At 48.5% G+C, this 27,044-nt stretch overlaps 2 protein-coding genes across 18 annotated transcripts in view; one reads left to right on the top strand and one right to left on the bottom strand.

Moving 5' to 3' along the window:
* MAP4K1 (mitogen-activated protein kinase kinase kinase kinase 1) overlaps positions 1-20,129 on the top strand; it is a 77,925-nt gene extending 57,796 nt beyond the window's left edge. For both annotated transcript variants that reach the window (XM_053401834.1, XM_053401832.1), the window contains 12 exons: positions 16-100; positions 1,209-1,285; positions 3,149-3,209; positions 4,943-5,048; positions 5,979-6,037; positions 7,644-7,747; positions 15,003-15,177; positions 15,608-15,676; positions 16,249-16,332; positions 17,574-17,644; positions 18,960-19,015; positions 19,801-20,129. In XM_053401834.1, the coding sequence (XP_053257809.1) occupies positions 16-100; positions 1,209-1,285; positions 3,149-3,209; positions 4,943-5,048; positions 5,979-6,037; positions 7,644-7,747; positions 15,003-15,177; positions 15,608-15,676; positions 16,249-16,332; positions 17,574-17,644; positions 18,960-19,015; positions 19,801-19,870 (1,017 nt within the window). In that variant the 3' untranslated portion in view covers positions 19,871-20,129. The remainder of the gene's footprint in view (positions 1-15; positions 101-1,208; positions 1,286-3,148; positions 3,210-4,942; positions 5,049-5,978; positions 6,038-7,643; positions 7,748-15,002; positions 15,178-15,607; positions 15,677-16,248; positions 16,333-17,573; positions 17,645-18,959; positions 19,016-19,800) is intronic.
* Positions 20,130-22,096: 1,967 nt separating this feature from the next.
* Positions 22,097-27,044, bottom strand: part of RYR1 (ryanodine receptor 1) — a 207,866-nt gene continuing 202,918 nt past the window's right edge. For all 16 annotated transcript variants that reach the window (XM_053401808.1, XM_053401813.1, XM_053401815.1 and 13 more), the window contains 2 exons: positions 26,511-26,562; positions 22,097-22,483 (listed from right to left, as the gene is read on the bottom strand). In XM_053401808.1, coding sequence (XP_053257783.1) covers positions 22,388-22,483; positions 26,511-26,562 — 148 coding nt within the window. In that variant the 3' untranslated portion in view covers positions 22,097-22,387. The remainder of the gene's footprint in view (positions 22,484-26,510; positions 26,563-27,044) is intronic.

Here is a 27,044-nt window from a genome sequence, read left to right as displayed (position 1 = left end):
TCCCTCTCTCCCCAGGAGAGGGTGCTCTTCAAGAAGGTTTTCAACGAGTGCCCCTTACACGTCACCTCGGCTACTGCGTGGACCCACCCAAATAGCAACGGTAGGGCATGGAGGGGCGAGGTCTCTGTTGGGGCCATTTACTGGGCGGGGGTGGGGGATCAGGAAAGCTGAACCAAACTCAAACAATCACACCCGTCTCGTAGAATGACTTTAGACCGGTCTGCTCACCAGTGCTCCACACTGGCACCAAGGTTCTAGTTCTCACTGTTGTGCACTATACCATCACCCCACCTGCCCTCTCACACTTCCTTTTGTGCTTGTGCCAATCCGCTCACTGACAAACTCCCCCTTTAGGTAGGGTTGCCATAAGTCCTCTTTTTCCAGGACACGTCCTCTTTTTCCAGGATTAAAATTGCTGTCCGGGTGGATTTTTAAAATTTTTTGGCAAAATGTCCAGCAGAGTCATGTCAGATGGGTTTGGTGGGAGTTCTAGTCTGAAAATCTAGAGGACACAAGGTTGGGGAAAGGCTGTTCTAGTGCCTTAGACTCAGAACTGAGGCACCTGGCTAAGCTAGTCAGCTGAGAGACTAGCAGAGAATCACAAGAGAGCAGCGTCTTAAACTAGCTAGTAAAGGTAAAGGGACCCCTGACCATTAGGTCCAGTCATGGCCGACTCTGGGGTTGTGGTGCTCATCTCGCTTTATTGGCCAAGGGAACCGGCGTACAGCTTCCGGCTCATGTGGCCAGCATGACTAAGCTGCTTCTGGCGAACCAGAGCAGCGCACGGAAACACCGTTTACCTTCCCGCCGCAGTGGTACCTATTTATCTACTTGCACTTTGATGTGCTTTCAAACTGCTAGGTTGGCAGGAGCAGGGACCAAGCAACGGGAGCTCACCCCGTCGCGGGGATTCGAACCGCCGACCTTCTGATCGGCAAGTCCTAGGCTCTGTGCTTTAACCCACAGTGCCCCCACGTCCCTCTTAAACTAGCTACATGCTGTATAAATCCCTTCTCTTGTGGCTGAACTCAAAGGATGCTGGCTCAGCTACAAGATCTTGGAGAAGGAGTCTGGGAGGGCAAGCGTTAACACCCCACTGTCCGTAAGGAGAGGCCATATGTACAGGCTAGACCATGGGTAGGCAAGCTAAGGCCCAAGAGGCTCAGCCCCATTTAACTCCCTGCTGCATTCCTCCCCCATTTTTGCAGAGCTGCACTTAATTCTGGGGGCTGAAGAAGGGATATATGCCTTGAACCGGAGTGAGGCAGAGCCCACCCTCGAACTGGTAAGACAGAGGAGGTGCTGTGGGGCGGGGGTCTGAAGGACAGGGAATTTGCTTGTGTGGAGGGATGCAAAATGAAAAAAAAGACCACTGAGCTTTGATAGCATACAAGCCAAATTCTGAGCCAGTATCCCTTAGCGTATATCAGTTATCCCCCAAAACACATCATAAACACCATCACTTTGTGGAAACAATTGAAGACTATTATTATTATTATTATTATTATTATTATTAGAATTTATATACTGGCCTATACCCGGGGTCTCAGGGTAGTTCACAGAATAAAATCAAGATATGAAACCACAAAATAAATAATAATAATAATAATAATAATAATAATAATACAACCCAATACCCCCCCCCGTATTTTAAAGGGCATAGGACATGGGTAGGTAAACTAGTGCCTGGGGGCCGGATCCAGCCCAATCGCCTTCTAAATCCGGCCCCTGGATGGTCCGGGAATCAGTGTGTTTTTACATGAGTAGAATGTGTGCTTTTATTTAAAATGCATCTCTGGGTTATTTGTGGGGCATAGGAATTCGTTCATTCCCCCCCTCCAAAAAAAAATAGCCCGGCCCCCCACAAGGTCTGAGGGACAGTGGACTGGCCCCCTGCTGAAAAAGTTTGCTGACCCCTGGCATAGGATGTAAATCAGGTCAACCAAAGGCCTGGTTAAAAAGGAACATTTTTGCCTGGTGCCTAAAGGTGTATAATGAAGGCGCCAGGCAAACGTCCCTGGGGAGAGAATTCCACAGTTGGGGAGCCACTACAGAGAAGGCCCTGTTCTTGTGTTGCCACCCTCCGGACCTCTCGAGGCTGAGGCACACGAAGAAGATGCTTTTGTTCTGACAGAGTCTCCCAGCTGGTTAAATGGGTCTTTGCCATGAGCTGTCATTTCATAGAATTCTGGAGTTGGAAGGGGTCCCGAGTGTCATCTAGTCCAGCCCGCTGCAATGCAAGAATTTTGCCCACAGCCATCCTTGGGTTGGTTTGAACCACCAATCTTCTGGTTAACAGCCAGATGAACTGACTTATTCCTAGGGCTTTAGATTTTTTTTAAAAAATATGTATCTGTTGTTTTTGTGTTTTTAACTATTTTATGTGTTAAAAACCACCTTGAAGTGGTGGTTTAGAAGGCAATTAATAGATCAGTAATAAAAATAATTTAAAAATTATAATAATCCAGGTATTAAAAATTGTGGATTCGTGTATCTCAGTTGAGGCAAGCCCAGACCTGCTCTGTCTGCCTTCAGAAGCAGTGCTTGGCCTCAGTTTGCTCCATCTGTAAAATGGACACAGTAGGAAGTCAGTTGTCATGAGGTTGGTTGAATGGATCAAGTGAAAGCCTTGAAATTTACGAATAAGTGTGGGTTGAGGCACTCTCACAGAATAACAAAACAGTGAGAACTCGGAGAATCTTCCTGCCCGCTTTCTGATGGGGCTTTCTGACCATTTGACGTGCTTGATGTACATTTCATTAAAACAGCCTTGTACTTTTATCTCCATAAAGCCATAGAAATTCATTTAGAATAAATTATAATACAACTATAACCTCTTTAAGACAATCGCCGAAACAGACACTAAGAATAAACTACACTTAAAAATCAGCCATGCGGTTATTGGCTTGGCAGTGTGGGATAAAAACTGCATAGCTGCACAAACCCACCCAAGGGCACTCTGCAGTCTTGGAAACGCCTGAGCCAGAGAACTAAAAACCAACAGCAAACGAGCCTGGCAAACTTCCCTTGGGACACGGAACCAGGTGAGAGGAACCACCACCGAAAAGGCCCTGCTAAATAGTTTTCATGTTCCATTTCCCATATCCTGACTCCTGTTTCTTCTCTCCCTCTCCCATCCCTGCCACAGCTCTATCACAGCCGCACAACTTGGGTTTACTGCATTGGGAACGTCCTCATGTCGCTTTCTGGTGAGTTGATCCCTCCAGGATAAGGAGGGGGGTGAATAATTTAGAAAGCCAAGTCAGAGCAGAATGGAGAGGGATAAGGGAAGTGCTCTGTGTGTGCGGAGAGGAAGGCTTTGCAGGGCAGAGGGCTGGATGGGCAAGACCAGTTTTGATGTCTGCAAGCATGAAATCGAGAGTGGATTTCATGCTCTTTATTCAGCTCATAGTGGTGAGGAGGAATGGAAGTTCCCCCAGAATGTCTGCTTTATATACATTATTTACACAATAGGCCCCACGTGATTGGCTAATTCCAGAATTCTCCTGTAGGCCAATCGGGTTGCGGATTCACTTCCACCTGGAGCTGGATTGGGTGGCTCCTGTGGACCAATCAGACTGCTGCATTCTGGATCCTATTGTTCTAGGACCAATCAGACTGCTGCATTCTGGATCCTACTGTTCTAGGACCAATCAGACTGCTGCCTTTTGGATCCTATTCAACTCAGTACATAACAAAGTGCTAGGATAAAACTCAGGTGGGGCTCGGGAACAGTGTGGCCCATGCCTGGCTGAATTCTGGTAAAACATCCTCAGCACCATTAATAACTGAAAAACTTTGCTGGATCAGACCAAAAGAGACCTTTCTAGTTTTCTCATAGTGGCTACCCAGATGCAGCAAATAATCATTTGTTATTTATTTGCTTATTTTGCAAATGCAAAAACTGCATTACAACCCGAGACTGCCAACACAGTGTGCACAGGATAAAAATTAAGCACACACGAAATAAGAATTCAAAAAACAACAAAGTCGTCCCTGCAGATGCACAGTTAAACATTTCACAAACGGCTACCTGATGCCTCTGTGGATGCAGTCTTAAAACAAAAAAAATTGTGGGAATGTTCAGGGATGCAGGAGAGGATATATTATTTGGTTATAGCCTTTCCAGCTTGTGTTAACAAGTTCACAATTTAGCAGAGTAACATTCCCCTTTTTAAACTCACAGCAGATGCGTTTGGTCAAGCTCGCTAATAACTGTTCTGGTATTTCCCCCTTATTCCCTCATAAAAGACAAGACACGACACAGTGTTCTATAAAAGTATAAAAAGAGTTTACTCACATTCTGTTCACAATTGGATCCCAGAAGGCAGACTTAGCTTAGAAAAGTAACATACACCTGGAAACTATCTCATAAGAAGATAGTTCTCTCTTGGCTGGAGGCCAAGAGAGCATCTTTGGCTAAGATGTTGCTTCTTCGATGCATGTAGTCAAAGAGAGAGAGATGTGCTTTTGTCGTTACCTGCACAGGTGAGGCCACGCCCACCTCTAGTCACATGCAGAGGAAGTCTGTCCCAGCTCAGAAGGAAACAGGAAGTTTACCTGCTGGCTGGACAAACATTCCTCCCCATGTGTAAACATGTTCTCTCTAGGAATGTTGTACTTGACTGCTCTTGTGTTTCACATCCCACAAAAATAAATAAATCACCAGCCGGTTGCCTAAACTTCATGATGCAAGGCACCTTACCTGATTTCTAATACTTTCCTGCTCAGATACACTGCCCCTGAGCTTGGATACTCTATTTGGCAACCTTGCCTGAAAGCTGCAATCAGGCCACCCCCAGTTAGCTTGCTCTTGGGAATAACATCTGCGAGGCCTGAATGGAGTAACTATCCACACCCTTGGCGGATTATGCCCATTTGAATCAGCAGCCACACTGATCTTTTTTTCTTTCCTTGCCCTCCTCCTTCCCCCTCTAACCAGGCAAGGCCCCCCAACTCTTCTCCCACAACTTGCCGGGGCTGTATGAGCAGAGCCGCCGAGACCAGCGCCCTGGGATCTACATTTCCCCCCACCGGCTACTCCCCAGGTAACCCACGCCAAGAACTGTGGGACAAGGGCAAGGAGGAGTGCGAGGGCATTTGGGAATGGTTCTCCTTTTGCTCCGGATCCCTCAGCGCAGTATGGGGGTGCCAAGTTCTTTTTCTGGCAGTGCTCCTCTTCATCTCAACAGAGTCCCGGCAGGCAGAAAAATATTGGGGTTTAAAAAAATAATTAAATTGGGTATATGTAATAGAGTTAAAAGCTTGGAAGCTGAATTGGTTCCACCATCGCCACACGTTTTCTCCCATCATGAGCATTGCTTAAAATAGTAAAATAAAACACACTGGTGTTCCATTGGTAAAGGGGGGGTCTTTATTTACAGTTTCTTCATATTTACAAGGACCAAGTGTGTGGCCTGGGAGTCATTTTGGATTCACAGCTGTCCATGGAGGTGCAGGTCCGTTCTGTGTCCAGGACAGCTGTTTACCAGCTCCATCTGGTATGCAGGATGAGACCCTACCTGCCCGCAGACTGTCTCACCAGAGTGGTGCATGCTCTGGTTATCTCCTGCTTGGACTATGCGCTCTATGTGGGGCTACCTTTGAAGGTGACCTGGAAACTGCAATTAATCCAGAATTCGGCAGCTATACTGGTGACAGGGAGTACATTTCTGAGTACAATTCAAAGTGTTGGTGCTGACCTTTAAAGCCCTTAACGGCTTCAAAGGCCCAGTATACCTGAGGGAGCGTCTCCACCCCCATCATTCAGCCCAGACACTGAGGTCCAGCACTGAGGGCCTTCTGGCAGTTCCCTTATTGTGAGAAGTGAGGTTACAGGGAACCAGACAGGGTCAGAGTTTGCAGCTAACCCTAAAAATACAACAAACCTGTTGTCATCTCTGGCTCAACATTTGCCACTTCCCACACCTGCCCATCATGGCCAGCCGACCATCAATCCTTCTTTCCTCCCTCCTCAGGAAAAACATCGTCACCACCAAGATCCCGGACACAAAGGGGTGCCAAAAATGTTGCACAGGTGAGTGCCATTCCAGCCATGACATGCAGGGGGAAGCAGCGCTCCCATTCTCACACCCCAACCCTTCATGGTCAGGTTCATTGTCTGGGCTCACGAAATCACACCTATGGGAATTTCGACCGAATCCAGAATAAGCGTGGAGGTAGAGCTGCCATTTTCAGAGAGTGGAAAAATCCAGACACAAAAGTTACTGAGTTGTGTGGGGTTTTTTTTTGGGGGGGGGGTCCAGGTTGTTGAGTATGCTGGTCAGTAATCGCAGAGTTCAAAGTTGGAGCTAATTCTCTATTAGCAAAAACACGATCTCCACGGACCATAGCTGTCAACCGTCCCTTATTTGGCGGGAAAGTCCGCCGTGTCCTGCTGCTGTCCCTTATTGATGATGTCCCTTAAATTTCCTGGTTTCAAAGGAAGCAGCTCCTGTCCCTCCCTCCATGCCGGCCAGGGAGGAGGGAGGCTCCAATTGTGTTGCTTGGCTGTGTTGCTCACACAATAAGGAGTCTAAGAACGACTGGGGGGTGGAGCTTGCATGCCTTGTGCCAATCAAATCGGCCGCGTTGCCTGGGGACTCGCCTTTGCTCAGCGCTTCCCAGCGGAGAGGTGACAGTGGTTTTCTTTGCTGCATCCCCTTTGCCGGGTTGCTACGCTGTGGGAACCACTGCTTGAGGCTTCATTTGGCTGCTGGCTGGGCTTTCTGCCTTTGGCTTGGAGGGGCTCAGAAGTTGAACCTACCTGTGCTCTGAAAATCCCTTATTTTGGCTGCTGATCCCTTATTTTTGAGGCTGCTGGTCCCTTATTTTCAAATCTGTAAGTTGACAGCTATGCCATGGACTTGTTTGAGTTTCAGGCCTAATGAGCAGAGCAGCTCATTGCCGATGGTCTTACTCCATGAAAATCAGTCGCCGAGACTGTAAGTCCCTGCCTCTCCACAGCCTCTCCAGGGCTTTTTCCAAGCAATTGGAGACTGTGCCTGCATTCAGCCAACCTCTCCTCTGCCCTTTTCATGCCTTTCCTGCTTCTGGGAGACGATTCTGGACTGCTCTCTGCCACAGACTCTCCCCGCTCACTAAGCCCTGTCTCTTCTTCAGCTTCCGACATTTCCTCCTCCCAGTCTTCTCCCTCCAACCACTCATTGTGGTCTCCACCCCCATCGTTTTGCCTGGACACTGAGGTCTAGCTCCAAGGGCCTTCTGGCAGTTCCCTCATTGTGAGAAGCCAAGCTACAGGGAACCAGGCAGAGGGCCTTCTCGGTGGTGGCGCCCGCCCTGTGGAACGCCCTCCCACCAGATGTCAAAGAGATAAACAACTACCTGACATTTAGAAGACATCTGAAGGCAGCCTGTTCAGGGAAGTTTTTAATGTGTGACATTTTAAGGTATTTTTAATCTTTGTTGGAAGCTGCCCAGAGTGGCTGGGGAAACCCAGCCACATGTGCAGGGTACAAATAATAAATTATTATTATTATTATTATTATTATTATTATTATTATTATTATTATTATCACCCCCTGGCTCTGAGCCTTCTTCCCTTGGGGGTTCCCCAGCTGGTTCCTCCCACTATTCCTCTGCATCCCACCAGTCCCAGACAGCCTCTTCCTCTTTTCTTGCAGCCAGGAACGCACAGACTGGCTGCTACTACCTCTGTGGGGCGCTGGAGGCAGGTGTGGTGTTGTTGCAATGGTATGAGCCCATGCAGAAGTTCATGCTGGTCAAGGTAAGGGCCTTTGCCTCCACGAGAGGGAAGAGAAGGCACAGTGAATGCTTTATGGCACTGGCAGATGCCATGCCAGCTTCTGACTGGATCCCGGAATGTCCTGTTTTTTGGTCTTGAACTCTCCTGCGAATCAGCTGCCTCCTACGAGAGCTTGGGACCAAAAACCAAGCGTCCTGATTATGACAAGCGGGATGTTGGAGGGCATCTGCCCTGCATGAGCTTGCAGGGCAGCAGCTGAAGAAGGAGCAAAAGAGTTTTCTTGTGTGTGTGTTTCTTTGTGGCTGATTAGCTGCTCTCCCTGTGCAAAGGTCAGAGGTGGCAGGGTTTCTGTTGAGGCAGGTGATTAGCTGTGGGAGGAGCTTATCAGAGCTTGCAGGGCAGCGGCAGTTTGATCCATCTTTTAGATTTAGGGGAGCTAGCCTCAAACGTTTGTTGGGGGAGACCTAGGTTTTTTTGGGGGGGAGTTATTTGTCCTGTCTTCACACTTTTTATGATGGAGGACCGCTGTAGCCACCCCCAACGACACGTTCTCAAGATGGAGGGTGAGGGAACAGCTGCAGTCGCCTGCGGTTCCTGCGAAATGTATGCCATCTTGCCAAAGGTTGCAGGCAGCTTTACCTGCAGCAATTGCATGTTGATTGCCCTCTTAAAAGACAAAGTCCAGCAACTGGAGGAACGTGTAGCTACGCTCCAAAGAATTAGAGAGCTGGAGCTCTTCCTGGAAGCAACAGAGCACACCGTCTCCACCAAGGAGGAGACAGGGGACTCCCCTGAGAAGGAGGCTAGTTCACCAACACAGGAGCCAGATATATGGAGAAACGTGACTCAAAGAAGTAGGAGGCCCAGGGTTCGCTCTGATTGTTTAGAAATACACAATCGCTTTGAGGTCCTCTCCCCTAGAATGGAAGACGAAGAGCAGACTCCATTTGAGGATCTCTCCCTCATTACAGTCGATCAGGTATATGAAAGCGAGCAGCAAAGTCAGTCCTCAGGGAATGTGCAGGCGACCTTGGAACGGACAACCCTCACCAAACCTAGTGGTGATAGGAGATTCCCTACTGAGGGGAAAAGAAGCAGTGATCTGTGGACCTGACAAGATGTCTCGGGAAGTGTGCTGTCTCCCCGGGGCTAAGATCCAAGATGTAACTGAACGACTCCAAGGAATCATAAAACCCACTGACAAATACCCCTTCCTCTTGGTTCACGTGGGAACCAATGACACTGCAAGCAATAGCTTCCAGAAGATCAAAAGAGACTACGAGGCTCTGGGCAGGAAATTGAAGCAATTAAATGCACAAATTGTCATCTCATCTGTCCTCCCAGTTGAACGACGTGGCCCAGGGAGAGAGCGAAAAATAGTGGAAGTGAACAGCTGGCTTCGCAAATGGTGTAAACAGGAACGGTTTGGATTCTTAGATCACGGACTGCAGTTTCTTGAAGATGGACTTCTGGCAAGCGATGGGCTGCACCTCACAACAGTTGGGAGGAATGTTTTTGCCAAAAATCTCAGAAACCTCATCAGGAGGGCTTTAAACTGACTAATGTGGGGGAGGGAGACAGTGCTCCTGAAGGTAGGTGTCTATCAATTGATGAAGATGATCATCTAAATGTCATAGACCAAATGGAGCAAACAGCACGCAGACCTAGTGGTGGGAGGAAAAAATCCTTAAATAAGAGACACGGGGGAATGATTAATGGACTTCAATGTCTGTACACTAATGCACAAAGCATGGGAAATAAACAAGATGAACTTGAGCTCTTGGTACAGCAAACTAAATATGACATAATAGGCATCACTGAAACCTGGTGGGATAAGTCCCACGATTGGAATGTAATAATGGAGGGATACAATCTATTTCAGAGAAACAGACCAGACAAGAAAGGAGGAGGAGTGGCGTTATATGTCAGGGATGTGTATACCTGGGAAGAGATCCAAGATTTAGAACCTCAAAGCCAAAGTGAGAGCATTTGGGTCAAAATTAAGGGAGAGAAGAATAACAGTGACCTCATTGTGGGAGTTTACTATAGATCCCCAAGCCAAACGGAGGACATAGATGATGCCTTCCTGGAACAGATGGCCAAGCATGCAAAAGGAAGGGAGATAGTAGTAATGGGGGACTTCAATTACCCGGATATTTGTTGGATGTCAAACTCAGCCAAGAGCAAAAGGTCAAACAGATTCCTCACTGGCCTTACAGACAACTTCATTGTCCAGAAAGTGGGAGAAGCAACAAGAGGAACAGCCATTTTAGGTCTGGTCCTAACCAATGTTGATGACCTGGTTAGTGGGGTAGAAGTGGAAGGATCATTAGGCGCGAGTGATCATGCTCTTCTGAAGTTTACTATACAGCGGAAAGGAGCAGCCAAGCATACTACGACTCAATTTCTTGACTTTAAGAAAGCCGACTTCATAAAACTTAGGGAAGTGCTGGGTGAGATCCCATGGAGAGTAATACTAAAAGGAAAGGGAGTTCACGATGGCTGGGAGTTTGTTAAGAGGGAGATAGTAAAAGCACAACTTCAGGCAATACCAATGAGGCGGAAACATGGAAGGTGCCTAAAGAAGCCAAGGTGGTTATCTGAAGAACTTTTAACTGAGTTAAGATTAAAAAAGGATGTGTACAAAAAATGGAAAAGGGGGGAAACCACCAAAGAGGAATTCAAACAAATAGCCAGCACGTGTAGACACAAAGTCAGAAAAGCTAAAGCACAGAATGAACTCAGGCTTGCTAGAGAGGTTAAAAGCAACAAAAAAGGCTTTTATGGGTATGTTCGTAGCAAAAGGAAGAACAAAGAAACAGTGGGGTCACTCAGAGGAGAAGATGGTGAAATGCAAACAGGGGACACAGAAAGGGCTGAACTCCTCAATGCCTTCTTTGCCTCAGTCTTCTCCGATAAAGAAAACAATGCCCGACCTGAAGAATTTGGAGCAAATGATTCAGCAGAGGAAACACAGCCCAGAATAACTAAGGAGATAGTACAAGAATACTTGGCTAGTTTAGATGTATTCAAGTCTCCAGGGCCAGATGAAATGCATCCAAGAGTATTAAAAGAACTGGCAGATGTGATCTCAGAACCACTGGCAGTCATCTTTGAGAATTCCTGGAGAACAGGCGAAGTCCCGGCAGACTGGAGGAGGGCAAATGTTGTCCCTATTTTCAAAAAGGGGAAAAGAGAGGACCCAAATAATTACCGCCCAGTCAGTCTGACATCAATACCAGGGAAGATTCTGGAGCAGATCATTAAGCAAACAATCTGTGAGCACCTAGAAAGGAATGCTGTGATCACCAATAGTCAGCATGGATTTCTGAAAAATAAGTCATGTCAGACTAACCTGATCTCGTTTTTTGACAGAATTACAAGCTTGGTAGATGAAGGGAACGCAGTGGATGTAGCCTACCTTGATTTCAGCAAGGCATTTGACAAGGTGCCCCATGATATTCTTGTAAAGAAGCTGGTAAAATGCGGTCTTGACTTTGCTACCACTCAGTGGATTTGTAACTGGCTGATTGACCGAACCCAAAGGGTGCTCATCAATGGTTCCTCTTCATCCTGGAGAAGAGTGACTAGTGGGGTGCCACAGGGTTCTGTCTTGGGCCCGGTCTTATTCAACATCTTTATCAACGACTTGGATGATGGACTCAAGGGCATCCTGATCAAATTTGCAGATGACACCAAACTGGGAGGGGTGGCTAACACCCCAGAGGACAGGATCACACTTCAAAACGACCTTGACAGATTGGAGAACTGGGCCAAAACAAACAAGATGAATTTTAACAGGGAGAAATGTAAAGTATTGCACTTGGGCAAAAAAAATGAGAGGCACAAATACAAGATGGGTGACAGACACCTGGCTTGAGAACAGTATATTTGAAAAGGATCTAGGAGTCTTGGTTGACCACAAACTTGACATGAGCCAACAGTGTGACGCGGCAGCTAAAAAAGCCAATGCAATTCTGGGCTGCATCAATAGGAGTATAGCATCTAGATCAAGGGAAGTAATAGTGCCACTGTATTCTGCTCTGGTCAGACCTCACCTGGAGTACTGTGTCCAGTTCTGGGCACCACAGTTCAAGAAGGACACTGAGAAACTGGAACGTGTCCAGAGGAGGGCAACCAAAATGGTCAAAGGCCTGGAAACGATGCCTTATGAGGAACGGCTAAGGGAGCTGGGCATGTTTAGCCTGGAGAAAAGGAGGTTAAGGGGTGATATGATAGCCATGTTCAAATATATAAAAGGATGTCACATAGATGAGGGAGAAAGGTTGTTTTCTGCTGCTCCAGAGAAGCGGACACAGAGCAATGGATCCAAACTACAAGAAAGAAGATTCCACCTAAACATTAGGAAGAACTTCCTGACAGTAAGAGCTGTTTGACAGTGGAATTTGCTGCCAAGGAGTGTGGTGGAGTCTCCTTCTTTGGAGGTCTTTAAGCAGAGGCTTGACAACCATATGTCAGGAGTGCTCTGATGGTGTTTCCTGCTTGGCAGGGGGTTGGACTCGATGGCCCTTGTGGTCTCTTCCAACTCTATGATTCTATGATTCTATGATTCTATGTTATGGTAGGGTTACCAGATGTCCCCGTTTCCCGGGGACAGTCCCCGGATTTGTGAATAAGTCCCCAGACAAATTCCATCCCTGGAATGTTCCCGGATTTCATCTTTTTTTTTCTTTTTTTTACCAACCACCAAAACACAAACAGTGAAAACCCCCAGGCGGCTGATACATTGAGTATACAATATTCAATAATATCCATATTCAATAATATTCAATAATAACATATTCAAATTAACCCCATGTACACTTCTATATACCTTAACACTCCTCCTTCCACAAGGTTTATTTAACTTTTAACATTTTAATTGCCCCAGATTGTTCAAACCTACTCAAATAATTCAAGATCTTCTCAAACCAATCCTCCTCTTTCTCACTGACCTTAAACCCTTTCATTCTATGTATCTTCACAGTTAGGTATTCTAAAATTACAATATTATTCAGTTTTTTCCTCCATTGGTTCACCCCTGGCTCTTCTGAAATTTTCCAGTTACTCGCTATAACCTGTCTGGCTGCAATTACCATCGATTTTACCCATTTGCATTCCTCTTTTGTTTTTAACTCCGTCCCCGGATTTCATCTAATGTCCCTGGGAAACACAGTCTCAGTTGGCTCTGGCTGGCTTCAGGAGCTGCTTGGAAGTCCGCATATGATGGTGGTGCAGGGGCTCTCAGACGCAGCTTCCGGGCTGCCTCCACCTTCCCTGTGTTGGGATACTGCCAGGGAGACAAAGTCCATCTTAGCCCCAAGCCGGCTGCCGGACGATCCATCGATCTCCCGTAGACACGCAGTATCAGCTCTTAGCGACACGAAGCCTCAGAATAGATTGCCACATTCTTAGGCTGGTGCACACTCTATCAGCAGAATTCACACAGCGAAAGATGCACAGCAGGAGAGCATATTTACAGTTTATTCAGCGTTGGTCAGAACAAAGAAACCATGACCGCCTGCATCGGTATGTTCAGGCAACAACGGAGAAACGAAAGCAACGACACAACATAAACATCCTGTGAACAGGAAATACGCAGACTCTGTGACTCACAAAGCCTGCTCCCTTTTAAGGTGGAACGGAAATATCCTAACACCCTGACCCCAGCAACTAAGCTGTGAAGGGAGGCTTCATGCTGCCTATCGGAGCAGCCTCCCAGCTCCTACTTGAGCCAGTGTGGTGTAGTGGTTAAGAGCGGTAGTCTTGTAATCTGGTGAACGGGTTCGGGTCTCCGCTCCTCCACATGCAGCTGCTGGGTGACCTTGGGCCAGTCACACTTCCCTGAAGTCTCTCAGCCCCACTCACCTCACAGGGTGTTTGTTGTGGGGGAGGAAGGGAAAGGAGATTGTTAGCCGCTTTGAGACTCCTGAAGGGGAGTGAAAGGCGGGATATCAAATCCAAACTCTTCTTCTTCTACTTGGGTGCAAGCAGGAGTGGAGCGGGATCTCTCAGCTGTGAAGGGAGGCTCCACGCGGCCTATCAGAGCTTGGAGGGGGCAGGGATCTCTCAGTTAGGCAACGGGAAGCCTCCCTTCCCGGCAGAGGGATCCTTGCCCCCTCCTGCTTGCACACAAGTAGGAGTGGGATTGGGGCTGCTCTGATGGGAAGGGAGGCATCGCTTCCCGAGCCTCGCCGCTGCCGCCACTCTCAGCCCTCCTTCTCCGCCTTCCATGCCTGACCCACCGCGCACCGCTTCCCTACCACCACCGAAGAACCAGCAACTCAGGGGCTGCCCAGACTCATGGAGAAAGGAGATAGAAGCTTCGGAGGAAGGGGAAACGTGGTGGTTGAGGTCACAGCGGTGGCCGCCCCTCTGCCACTGTTGTAAACAAAAATTGCCCTTTTCCCCTTATGGGGTATCCAAGAGCCCATATAGAGTCCTTACATAGGTTCCCTATTGATAGGAGAAAATAACAGAGGCCAACCAGAGAATACTGAGAAGCAAAGCAGCTCGTAAGCCTGATCTTTATTGATCTGTTGTAACAGGGTGCTCCCCTCACCACACGAAGGAGGGAGGAGGATCCGAGAACAATGCCACACAAGGCCTTGTAAAGACTTTTGAAATTGCCACCCTGTAGATCAAGACCACCCCCAGAATCATACATACATCACAGAAGGGGTGTCACCTAAGACCACCCCTCAGATACATCATACCTACATCGCAGAAAAGGCGGTCTAAAACAGAAATTTGAATGTTGTTTTTTTCCTGTCGTTGTTTATCTCCTGTCTGGCAGGTTACTTGATTGGATTGCCTGGGGAGCCTGGCCAGTCTTTTGTAATGATAAATACTTAGTTCCTGGGCCAGGTCACAGGCTCACACCCTATTCCAACACCGACATACCCTTAAGACAGGATTTGTGAAGGAAAAGACAATGGGGAGGCTTTTCCACTTTGACCTTGCAGAGAAAACATTTGCTCAGTTTAGGAATCAAAATGGCTTCAGGTCGGTCTTCTTGTGCTGATCTATGTACGTACTTGGTTGGTACACTTACAAACATTTAACAGATAACTAAGACCTCAAAATTCCTATCACACCACCGCCATCACTGCAGCATCAATGTCCCAAACGTAGTATTTATTTTATTTTATTTAAAGTGTCCCCAGATTCATTGAAAAAAATCTGGTAACCTTAGGTGGCTTCTACGATGGCAGCCACTCTCCATGCAGGGCTACTTCTGCAGGCTTATCCAAGTGCCCTTCCCTCCCTTTGCCAGTATTTCGACTTCCCGCTGCCCTCGCCGCTTCCGGTCTTTGAGATGCTGACGTCCCCCAATGAGGAATACCCGGTGGTCTGTATCGGAGTGACCAAGGGCCCCCCAGGACAGGCAGTCCAGTTCCAGATCATCAACCTCAATTCCCTCACTTCCTGGTTCATCGATGACGGCAGCGGTAAGAGCACTTGCAAGTGTGTGTGTTCGCAAAAGCACCAGGCTGCAGGGATATCCAGAGCTGGAGGGGCTGTATTCTAATCCAGAATAGGTGTAGCCAAAGTTGTGGAGCTTTCCTTGGGAAATTGCGGGGGGAAATAAATAGGAAATTGCAGGAATCAGGCTTTTGCTGGACGGAGTGGGTGGGTGCGGAACCCCAGATAATTGAGTATTTTTGATGCTTTTCAATAATATTTGTGGATCCAGCCCCCCCCCGGCTATGCCCATTCCCAGAGAAGCGGGGGGGTGTGTGTTTTGCCGACCAAGCAAAAGCAGGTCTGGCTGCCTTGAAACAGGGAGAACCTTAGCACCTGACGATTTAGAGGATGTAGAAATGAACACCGAACTCAAAATGCCCTATTTTTTTTTGTTATAAACACGTTTCTCAACAGAACCTTTGTGTACTGGCCCGGTCCAGGTGACACAGCTGGACAGCAAGACGGTGATGGTTCTGATGAACAGTAAGTACAGAGAGAGGAGGCGGTTGGTGGGTCGGCAGAGTGTCACCTTTGTGCTTCCTTGCAGGCACCAAAACGATCTGGGAGCAGCTGCCAAGACCTCTTGAAAGACTTACATTGGCTCCCAGTACGTTTCCGAGTACAATTCAAAGTGTTGGTGCTGACCTTTAAAGCCCTAAATGGCCTCGGTCCAGTAGACCTGAAGGAGCGTCTCCACCCCCATCGTTCTGCCCAGACACTGAGATCCAGCACTGAGGGCCTTCTGGTGGTTCCCTCACTGCGAGAAGCCAAGTTACAGGGAACCAGGCAGAGGGCCTTCTCGGTGGTGGCACCCACCCTGTGGAATGCCCTCCCACCAGATGTCAAAGAGAACAACAACTACCAGACTTTTAGACGACATACGAAGGCAGCCCTGTTTAGGGAAGCTTTTAATGTTTGAGGCATTGCTGTATTTTGATATTGTTTTGGAAGCCGCCCAGAGTAGCTGGGGAAACCCAGCCAGATGAGCAGGGTATAAATTATTATTATTGTTGTTGTTATTATTATTATTATTATTATCTGCTTTGTTTCCCCAGGGAGCGTCCAGTTTGTCAGCCTCAGAGGCGCGCTTCTTCCGTTCCCCCCAGAACTCGCCTTTGACGTGGCGGTGGAGTCAGTCGGTGGGTCCCTTTTGCCTGCCCTCTCCAGCCCTCCCCCTCACCTGCTTGTTCCGCTACACCTGGAGCCTGTGTTCTCCTCTCCTTCTCTTCCAAGTTGTTTCTGAGTGGGTCCCAGAGAAAGTTGCGTGTCGGGGTTCTGATACCAACAGCTTTGGTTCCCCAGAGCGTCTTGGTGGCAGCTGTTAACTGGAGGGCTAAACGATTTATTCCCCCCCCCAACCTGCTGCCCCTTCATTTCTGTTCTCTGTTTGGGGTGATGTGTGTTCTGGGCCACGCGGCGGTTTGATCGCTGCGCAACATATTGCGCTAGGTTAAGCTTTGGGGGGCCCTTTTAGCTTGAGGATGTTAGTGCCGCTTTGGAAGAATTTCCTCCCGACTCCAGAGAAAGCTGTGTTAACGGAGAAACCTGAGGGCTCCCTTGGACAAAAAACAAGGACACCAGCCAGGAATACCAGAGCAAAACAGCAGCCAGTAGGCTTGGTCTTGATTGAAGACTGTCATGACAGGACTCCCACCTGCCACAAGGTGGAAAAAGATGGAAGCCCCAAACAAAAGAGAACCCAAATTTTTATTAGCTGCTCATCCCCATGTTACACCCCCCCAAAACTACATCACTCATACATCACGGTTACATCATGAAAGGGGAGGTCTGGTGGCCGTAATCTGAGCATCCTGGACCCTGCCCCATGGTTCTCCTTGCCCTCCACCAAACACCCATCAAGTGAAGCAAAAGAGATATTTACATTTCCCTGTTTCCCAGCCAAGTTCATCGCACTCTTTCGTCTTCATCTGGGTTTGCTATTTCTGGAATGGCTACCTGTCTGGCACTCAGGTATCAGGATGCCAGGAATTATCACTCAGGCAGAGGGGCTGCTGAGCAGCTGAGCTCACATGTCTATATGAATTTCTGAAGTTTTCCCAATGAGCCAGCACATAGGTATATTTATCAGTGAATTCTTACATTTGGTATCGTGCAGCAAAGGCCCTTTGAATAGATAGGAAGAAACTGTGAGGGGGTGTTTTGTGGGGACAAATCACAAAAGTCACAAAAGCGATTGTGCTGATTTTGGCAGTGGGCTGCATGTGCATGATATCTGCTGGAGGGGCAACCCTCCCTTCAACCTATACATAAATTCCTGCAACAGCTGCATCTCCAAGCCCAGTGTGAGGCATCCCAAGTGAAATTGGGGAAGGCGACTGGGGCGGACTCTGAATTCACTTTTGCCTCTTTCTCTTCACAGCGGTGGTGCGGAACTGTTTGCACGCCTTTTGGTGCCATGGCGTGCAGATGTGGCCTCTTGGATCAGGACAGGTACAGAGGGATCGCTCCTTCCAGCATTGTGGCAGAGCTGGGCTTCTTGGGAGACCAGGCCAAAGGCCCTTAGAGGGAGGGGGAATTCCTCACTTCCCACAGCCTCAAACCCCTTCTTCTCCTGTTTTCTTGTGGACGTTCTGTCAGGCCAAGGTGCTAAGTGGGTTCTTATTTCCTCTTTCTGGAACCCTCCATCTTCCGCCCTCCCCTGCTGTCGCTCCCTCTACATTTTTATTTTTTTTTTTTGCAGAAATAAAAGTAAATCAAGCAACCAACCGCCAACCTTACAGGGTGTGCTTGCAGAACAGTTTCCAGCTCAGTAGCCGCTCTCCCCCTTTCTCCCAGACCCTTTACCCTACTTGTTGCAGCAGAATACCATATTTTTCGCTCTATAAGATGCACCAGACCACAAGACGCACCTAGTTTTTGGAAGAGGAAAACAAGAAAATAAATATTCTGAATCTCAGAAGCCAGAACAGCAAGAGGGATCGCTGCGCAGTGAAAGCAGCGATCCCTCTTGCTGTTCTGGTTTCTGGGATAGCTGCGCAGCCTGCATTCTCTCCATAAGACACGCACATTTCCCCTTACTTTTTAGGAGGGAAAAAGTGAATCTTATAGAGCAAAAAATACGGTAGTCCTCTTATCTGTATCCAGGGTTTGCCCCCGTTTCCCTACACTTGATCCCAGAGGTATAAGATCAGGGGTTGGCAACCTAAGGCTGGGGGCTGGATGCGGCCCAATCGCCTTCTCAGTTTGGCCCATGGGCGGTGTTTTTAGATGAGTAGAATGTGTGCTTGTATTTAAAATGCATCTCTGGGTTATTTGTGGGGCATAGGAATTCGTTCATTCCCCCCCAAAAAATATAGTCCTGCCCCCCACATGGTCTGAGGGATGATGGACCGGCCCACGGCTGAAAAAGGTTGCTGATCCCTGTATAAGATGCTTGGCACAAGGCTAAAGGGGTTGGGGGCTGGTTGCTGCTTCCCAAGCGAACTTAGACTGGCTTCCTTTGTTATCCTTCTGCTGGCAGTCTGAGACCTTTCTGCTCAGACAGGCCTTTGAAAAACCAAGGAGAAGATAATGCCGACCACTGGGCTGCCATCAGGGCACACTAGATTTTAATTGCTGGTTCTAGATGGGTTCTGGTGGATTTTAATTATTGTTTTTAAACTGGTTTTTCTTTTATTACATTTTAAATTTTGCAATGTTGTTTTTGAATGGTGCAAGTCGCCTTGAATCCCAGCTTGGGAGAAAGGTGGGAAACAAATACATTAAATAATAATAATAATCCAGATAAAACCCCACTACTTCTCAGTTACAACAGGAGGTGCAGGATCAGCGCTGGACTTTCCGTTCAATAGGAACCTCCAGGTAGGTTTCAGAAGGATCCAATTTTATCTGTATACAGTAGAGATACAATGACAACCACCACCTAGGTTTGGGACCCCAATGTGCCTTTGGGCACCTAGGGACTTTGCTTGGTACCCTGCTTGGCACCCATCAAAGCCCCCGTGCCCCTTCCAGTTCTATTTAATTTTTCATTTAAAAACTATGGCTGGTTTTGTGGTTGGGAACATTGCCCCTCTTTGTTGGGGCCACCACATTTTTTTATCTGTGCTTTGTGTTGTGGGGTGGGGTGTCCATTGAATTTGAGCATCACCAGTTTTTATTCTGTGCCATGAGTATTCTGGACTCTTTATCCAGCTCTGCCCTGATTCAGAAAACCTTCAAGACTTACTGGGCTCCCTGAGCAGCTGTGCCAGCCCATCTGGGAGGGTGTACCCCACGATCGTGGGCAGGTTCACGCAAGGAGCCTCAGTCCACAGCCCCGTGTGATGGCAGAAGCCTCCTGCCCCCTCAAAAACCATCCAAACAGCTGCTCACCTGTGCCCTGTGCCAGTGTGGTGTAGTGGTTAAGAGCGGTGGACTCGTAATCTGGTGAACCGGGTTTGATTCCCCACTCCTCCACATGCAGCTGCTGGGTGACCTTGGGCCAGTCACACTTCTCTGAAGTCTCTCAGCCCCACTCACCTCACAGAGTGTTTGTTGTGGGGGAGGAAGGGAAAGGAGATTGTTGGCCGCTTTGAGACTCCTTTGGGTAGTGATAAAGCGGGATATCAAATCCAAACTCTTCTTCTTCTTCCATCCTCTGCCAGCACTGTCGTGTTAGAGACCCGGCCTGTGGGCGATCCGAACTCTGCCAGCAACCTCTACGTGCCAGAATGACACTTGCCCCCGTCCTGCCTACAAGTGGAGCATGTGCGCCAAAACGCCCCCTGCCACCCTCTCCCTGTCTCTGACCCTCACAGGCACGGGGAGCCTTAAAGGAGGAGATAAGGGGTGAGTGTATGAGAAGAGCCAGCCTGCCTCAGCACCGGTCCTCAAGGGCCACTTAGTGTTCTGTCATTCAGGGCCACTGGGCCTGCCTTGTGGCCCCCTTCCCAACAGGCACAGCGCGACACACCAACCTCCTGGTTTCATGGGTCTTCCTCTAATGTATCACGCCATGCCAGTAAAAAAGCATTTTTTTTTAAAAAAAGCCTTCGTTTGTTGCTTTCCTCGGAGCGGGCGCAGTGCAAGGAAAACAACTGGGGAGCCCCAGAGTACCATGAAATATGAGCCAACCATGTCGGGAGGCCCTTCCGTTTGAGGGTGGGTGAGGGAACTGGGAGGGCTGGTCCAAGAAGTCTGTATTTGGGCTGGTCAGTGACAGGCGGTGCCCTTTGAGGGCCAATTCAGGCTGCACCTCTGAACCAAATCAGGAACTGGGAATGCCAATCGGGAAGTGAGAAGCAGGAACTGACACCTTGTGCAGCTCGAAAAGACAGGGAGAGGTTGCATGTGTGTTTGTGCCTGTCCGTCCTGGGGTTGCCAGACCTCAAGTCTGACCTGAAATCTCCAGGTTTGCCTAACCCTCTCCAGGCAGAGGACTTGACTCTCTAGGGTGGTGAGAGTGCCAATAATAACAATGTAATAATTAAGAAGACTGTGCATGCAGCTTGCAAGAGTCAGACGGGCAGGTAAAGGTAAAGGGACCCCTGACCATTAGGTCCAGTCGTGGCCGACTCTGGGGTTGCGGCGCTCATCTCGCTTTACTGGCCGAGGGAGCTGGCGTACAGCTTCCGGGTCATGTGGCCAGCATGGCTAAGCCACTTCTGGCGAACCAGAGCAGCGCACGGAAAAGCTGTTTACCTTCCCGCCAGAGTGGTACCTATTTATCTACTTGCACTTTGACGTGCTTTTGAACTGCTAGGTTGGCAGGAGCAGGGACCGAGCAATGGGAGCTCACCCCGTTGCAGGATTCGAACCGCCGACCTTCTGATCGGCAAGCCCTAGGCTCTGTGGTTTAACCCACAGCGCCACCCGTGTCCCTCAGACGGGCAGGAGCCAGCTGCAAATTATAGCATAGACACTCAGGGTGGGGTTGGGGGTGTCTTTCCTCCTCCACCTCCCTCTCCAAATCCACCTCTATCTCTAGGGCCTCCTCACCCCATGGCATCATCGGGGGCTACCCCCTAGATCTCAGGGCGTGGGGTGCTCCTGACCTGGCAACCCAGGTGTTAGAAACCAGGTGTTGCTGGAAAGGCATTTCGTTGGCTGCACACAAGGAAGACACGAACTCGTCGGCCAGTTGCAGCAATCTATGGTTTTATTGGCAGGGAACCAAGCTGGCCTGGTGGGGGCAGGGGAGGGGACAGAGTGGCCCACCCCCTGCCCACCCCCCAGTAACAGGCCTGGCTTGTTTTGGCACTGGCAGTAGACATGGAGGGTAACAGGATGGATCCGGGCAGGAGGGGAAACGGGCCACCGCTTCCAGGAGAGGAGTGCGATGCACAATCAAATCCTGGTGCCCCCCCGGCTCCCCCCCCCAATGCCCACTCACACACAACACACACACTGGGGTAGAGTTTCTAGGGTGCCTCCCCCAGCTCCATTGGCACAGAGGAGCCCAGGCACCACACAGACCATAAACAGCACGAGCCCCACAAATGAGACACAGATTTAAGGGGAGGGCAACACAGCAAGGGGCACTGAAGCAGGAGGGGGCTGCGTTGCTGGCAAACACCCCCCCCCCCCATGTTTGGGAACCTGGAACAGGGTGCCCACACCTCCCTCTCTCCCTCCTGCACTCACAAGCTTGCAGCGCCCCCGCCTGATTGCTAGACAACTGACAGACAGCAGCAAAATAACTCTCCTTCTCCTCAACCTCCTCGTGAATCTAAAACAGCATTTGGCTCCCCCCCCCAAAAGGCCCTCCCCTCTTGGCTTGGGGAAAGAGTCCATAAAAGGCACTTGAAAGTGGGGGAGCCCTTTGACCCTAGAAGGGAAGTATTGCATGGACACCCCCACGGGACGGGAAATGGGTGGGAAGAGTTACTGGCCGGGTGCGGAACTCTTGGCGGCCCCGGGTGCAAGCCGGCATGCGCAGCCCTGAGCCAGTGGATTGCAGGAATCCTCGCCGGGTCTGGAGAGAGCCAGGCCTGGCTGCAAAAGGGGGGGTTGGGGGGATATAAAGGCGGTGGCGGGGCAGGCAAGGCAGCCCCCGTACCACCCTTGCTCTTGCACAACACTTTTGGAAAAGGAAAAAGGCCGGATCAGGTGTGCCACCGCCCCTGCCACTCTGCGGCACCATCGCTGTTGCCTCCCTCCCCCTCACCGCGGGCAGGGGGGAAGAGGGCGAGGGAAGGCAGGTGGGCCCAGAGTGGGTGCCTCCTCCGGGGCACAGGGCGTGGAAGGGGGCCTTTAGCTAAGCTGGTCTTCATATTGCTTGCGGAAACAGTCGCCGGCCGGGAAGAAGTCCCAGCTTCGCTCCTGGTACATCTTCCAGACGTAGGACTCCTGTGGGAACAGAGGAAGAGGCTGCTGAGATGGACTAAGACATACGTAGGCAACCTAAGGCCCAGGGACTGGATCCAGCCCAATCGCCTTCTCAATCCGGCCCACGGACGGTCCGGGAATCGACGTGTTTTTACATGAGTAGAATGTGCCCGTTTACTTAAAATGCATCTCTGGGTAATTTGTGGGGCATAGGAATTTGTTCATCCCCCCCCCCAAATATAGTCTGGGCCCCCCACAAAGTCTGAGGGACAGTGGATCGGCCCCCTGCTGAAAAAGTTTGCTGACCCCTGGACTAAGAGAAAGGGCAGCATCCCTGCTGGGGAAACAGCTGCTGGGGAAACAGCTAAAAACCAATGGGGAGGGGGGCTATATAATAATAAATTATTATTATTAATAATACCCCACCCATCTGGCTGGGTTTCCCCAGCCACTCTGGGTGGCTTCCAACAAAGTATTAAAACATAGTGGTCTGTTAAACATTAAAAGCTTCCCTAAACAGGGCTGCCTTCAGATGTCTTCTAAAACTCTGGTAGTTGTTCTTCTCTTTGACATCTGGTAGGTGCCACCACCAAGAAGGCCCTCTGCCTGGTTCCCTGTAACCTCACTTCTCGCAGTGAGGGAGCTGCCAGAAGGCCCTCGGAGCTGGACCTCAGTGTCCGGGCATGGAGGTGGAGACACTCTTTCAGGTATACTGGACCGAGGCCGTTTAGGGCTTTAAAGGTCAGTACCAACACTTTGAATCGTGCTCGGAAACTATTGCCCTCCTCCCGCTCCTGTTTCGAAAGATGGCTTCAGATGCATGTGGCCTGCTACAGTAGGGCGGTTTAGGGTGTGAAACTTCCATTTTTTTGCAAATTTATTCAGGTCTTAAAAATATGTTTCTGGGTATGAGGAATTCAAACCTGCTGTTATCTTTGCAACTGGACCATTTTTGGCTTGGAAAGTCTACGTTTGAAAAGCAGCACATAAACTGCTTTCAGAAAAACCAAAGAATTTTAATTTTACCTTCTGAAAATATCAGGTAATGCTAAATAATAATAATAATAATAATAATAATAATAATAATATGCAAGTACTTGGCAATCATTTTTAATGATTTCTGCGCAATTTCGCACACATTTAACCTACCACACAAAAGTAAATTATATTAATTTAACCAAACTTATCTTTTGAATTTCCAAGCCACGTCACAGCTTTTTAGCACCCCTTGTTTTAGGAATGTGAAAAGCTGAAAAATTCAGCACGCCCTACTGCAGCTGCCTTTACGGTTTCTTGGTGCTGCCCCTGACATGGGACTAGCCTGGGTGGTTTTGCCTCCAACGACCAGTTCTCCATCCCAAACCATTTGCCTCTGGAACAGGCAATTGAGCTGCCTTAAGGAATGAATCAGGAGGTGTTTGGGTGGGTGGGTGTAGCACACACTGGCCCATAAATGCAGAGAGGCCCGCATTCCCTTCTGGGCAACTTTCTGAAGGCTACATGCCAACAGTGGGTGGGGCCAGGGGCAAAAGTGAGCAGAGGGGCAAATGTAAAACTTTGCCTCTCGTACACCACGGTTTTCTACGCACGCTCACACTCCTCCCTGCTCTCCGCTGAGCAAGTACGAGGCATGGTCAGAGTTCAAGGACAAAGTCCAGCAAGGCAAAAACACTGGGGGTCCACCTCAGTGAAGCCAGAAGAGGGGTGGAGGGAAGTTAATTCAGATAAGATATAGATTTAAAGGTACCGACGAAAGAAGATTGGAGGATGAAACTGATGGACTATGCAGAACTAGATAAACGGGAAGAATTCAAAACCGGCGGGACCAGAGATTCACGGAAGATTGGCGTAAATTTACGGACTATATGAAAAGTAATTGTGATGATCAGATTACATTTGTATGTTTACAGGAAGTTTTGTAAGGGGAATAATTTGAATTATTGCATTATTGAACGAAAAGGATAATATTAGTTATGATAATTAAAGGCAATATGAATATAAGAAATGCAGAAGAAATTATAAAAATGGGAGATGTGCAGAGGAGCTGATGGAAGTCCAAAAAGACTGTATAAGAGGTGAAATTTTGTGGAATGTTTGTTAATTAATATGTTTTAAAATGAATAAAAATCATTAAAAAAAAGATATAGATTTAAAGGAGAATAATATTGTTAAGCTTATCCAGCAAAGAACGCTTCGTAGCAATACATTCCTGATCAAACCAGGGTTTGGATTTGTTGGGGAATAAAGGTTGGCGCCATGTCTTTTTTTGGGTCAGGTGGGGTTGCAAAAGTGAAATCAGATCCTGGAACAAGATTATTCTGGAATCAGAACATGGTGAGTTTAAGAGATTATCTCTTCTCATGAGGAATATGTCCGAGTATAGCCTTTCAGATGTTTCGGCATTCAGCTTTTCGGACCATCTAATACGTGAGTATCTCAACTCCATGTTGGAGGACCTGGGGGCTTCAAGTTTATCGTTGCAAAATAAGTCTTTTCTTGCATCCAGGAGGAGGCAGAGCGGTAAGTGATCACTATCAACCCTCTCCTCCACTTTGCACTCAAGGGCTCTATTTAAGAGATTAAATGATACCATAACATAGTCGATAGTGGAAGCTCCTGCATTTGATATAAAAGTAAATTCCCCACAAGTCTCCCCATTCTTGCGCCCATTTAGTATGACCAGGTCCAGCTTGTTAGAAAGACGCAATAGGCACAGACCTGCATAATTACATCCCTTATCTTTTGAGAGTCTGGTAGGTATAAGATGGTTTTCTTCCACGATGGGTGGCGAGTCGTGGAAGTGTGCATATAGTGCTTCGTCAGACTGGCCAATTCTGGCATTAAAATCACCAGCCACTAGCACTGAAGCTGCGGGGGTTTGAGTCATCAAACCATCAATGTATGTTTCCAGCCCATGCCAGGTGTTTTTAATCAGCTGCTTGCCTCTTTGGGGGGGAAGATATACATTAATCAATAGCAGGGTGAAGAATCTGCTTTTCACTAGTACGACCATAGCCAGGTGTTTCAGTGTCTCTAACTTTACTAAGGACGCCCTCAACCTTGTAGATATTAAAATGCCTAGGCCACCCTTGACTCTCCCCCCTTTAGTGCTTGGGGATCCTGTGAGGGACATTGAGGAAAAGCCGTTAACTTCTAGGTCCCCTGTGAGCCATGTCTCCTGTAAAAATACTATGTCGTAGCCTTGGATAAATACTATGTCGTAGCCTTGGATAAATACTATGTCGTAGCCTTGGATAAATACTATGTCGTAGCCTTGGATAAATACTATGTCGTAGCCTTGGATAAATACTATGTCGTAGCCTTGGATAAATACTATGTCGTAGCCTTGGATAAATACTATGTCGTAGCCTTGGATAAATACTATGTCGTAGCCTTGGATAAATACTATGTCGTAGCCTTGGATAAATACTATGTCGTAGCCTTGGATAAATACTATGTCGTACCCTTGGATAAATACTATGTCGTAGCCTTGGATAAATTTAGCAAAGGATGGATCAGCTGCCTTTTTTGCCATCCTGATATTCCATGATAAAAAGCTAAGGTTGGCTTTACCAAGATCCACTCCTTGTCAATTATCTTCCAAGGTACTGTTGGAGTTTACCATTCCGCATGGCAGCCGACTATCATCCTTACATGGAGAGCTGCCCAGGTATTCTATGGTGTCAGATGGTAAATATAGAGAGCTCACGTTGGTAGAGACTGGGCCTTTGCTATACAAGGCCTCCTCCTGGGGGTATTCTACCTGGTTGTAGCCTAATTCCGCTTCATCTAAATATCTCATTTTGGACCAGAAGCCTGGTGAGGTTTCCTTAGGCATGTTTTCCTTAGGCATATTGTTAAGCTGTATGGTGTTTAAGATATTTGCAAATAATAAAAATTATTGGGAGAAACACTGGGGGTCCAAATAGGGGCCTGAGGTCCAGAGAGAGGGGGCCTGGGTTCCCCCACCAACCCTTCCTTAAAGTGACAGGTGCCTGTCACTTCTGCCCTACTTCCACTTCTGGTAAGATTAGGGCTTCCCCCTCACCTGGCCAGTGTGCTCCGTTTCATCCTTGTTGATGAGATACATGAGGAAGAACCTGTAGAGGGAAGAGAGGCAGAAAGCAATGAGGTCAGAGGCGGGGCTACAGAGGTCTTCATCCAGCCTTTTCTCAACCTTGGGTCCCCAGGTGCAGTTGGACTACAAATCCCGCCATCCCTAGCTGCCAGGGCCAGTGGCCAGGGATGATGGAAGTTGCAGTCCAACAATATCTGAGGATCCAGATTGCCTTTAGTCCATTGCTTTGGGGAAGAGGCAAGTCCTGTGCTAGGAAAAGAGCCCCCCCCCCCAAATCTCTCTTTCCTTCCGTGCCAGGAATGCAGGTTGAGGAAATCTTGCCTCCCAGCTGAGAGATCGGCAGCCCCTTCGCCACGCTTGCAGCTGCAGCGCCTGGGGAATGGGAAGCTTTTTGGAGAGGCTGCTTCATGGCTGATAAGGGCTGCTGTCTGCATGCAAGACTTTTCTTGACCAGCACAGAGAAGGGGATGTTGGCGGAAGGGTAATTTGTCAGTACGCTTCCTG

Source organism: Podarcis raffonei, chromosome 8 (assembly GCF_027172205.1).
Source record: "Podarcis raffonei isolate rPodRaf1 chromosome 8, rPodRaf1.pri, whole genome shotgun sequence".
Lineage (NCBI taxonomy): Eukaryota > Metazoa > Chordata > Lepidosauria > Squamata > Lacertidae > Podarcis > Podarcis raffonei.
The sequence above is the reverse complement of the archived record's forward strand: the minus strand, read 5'-3'. Positions and strand labels throughout refer to the sequence as shown.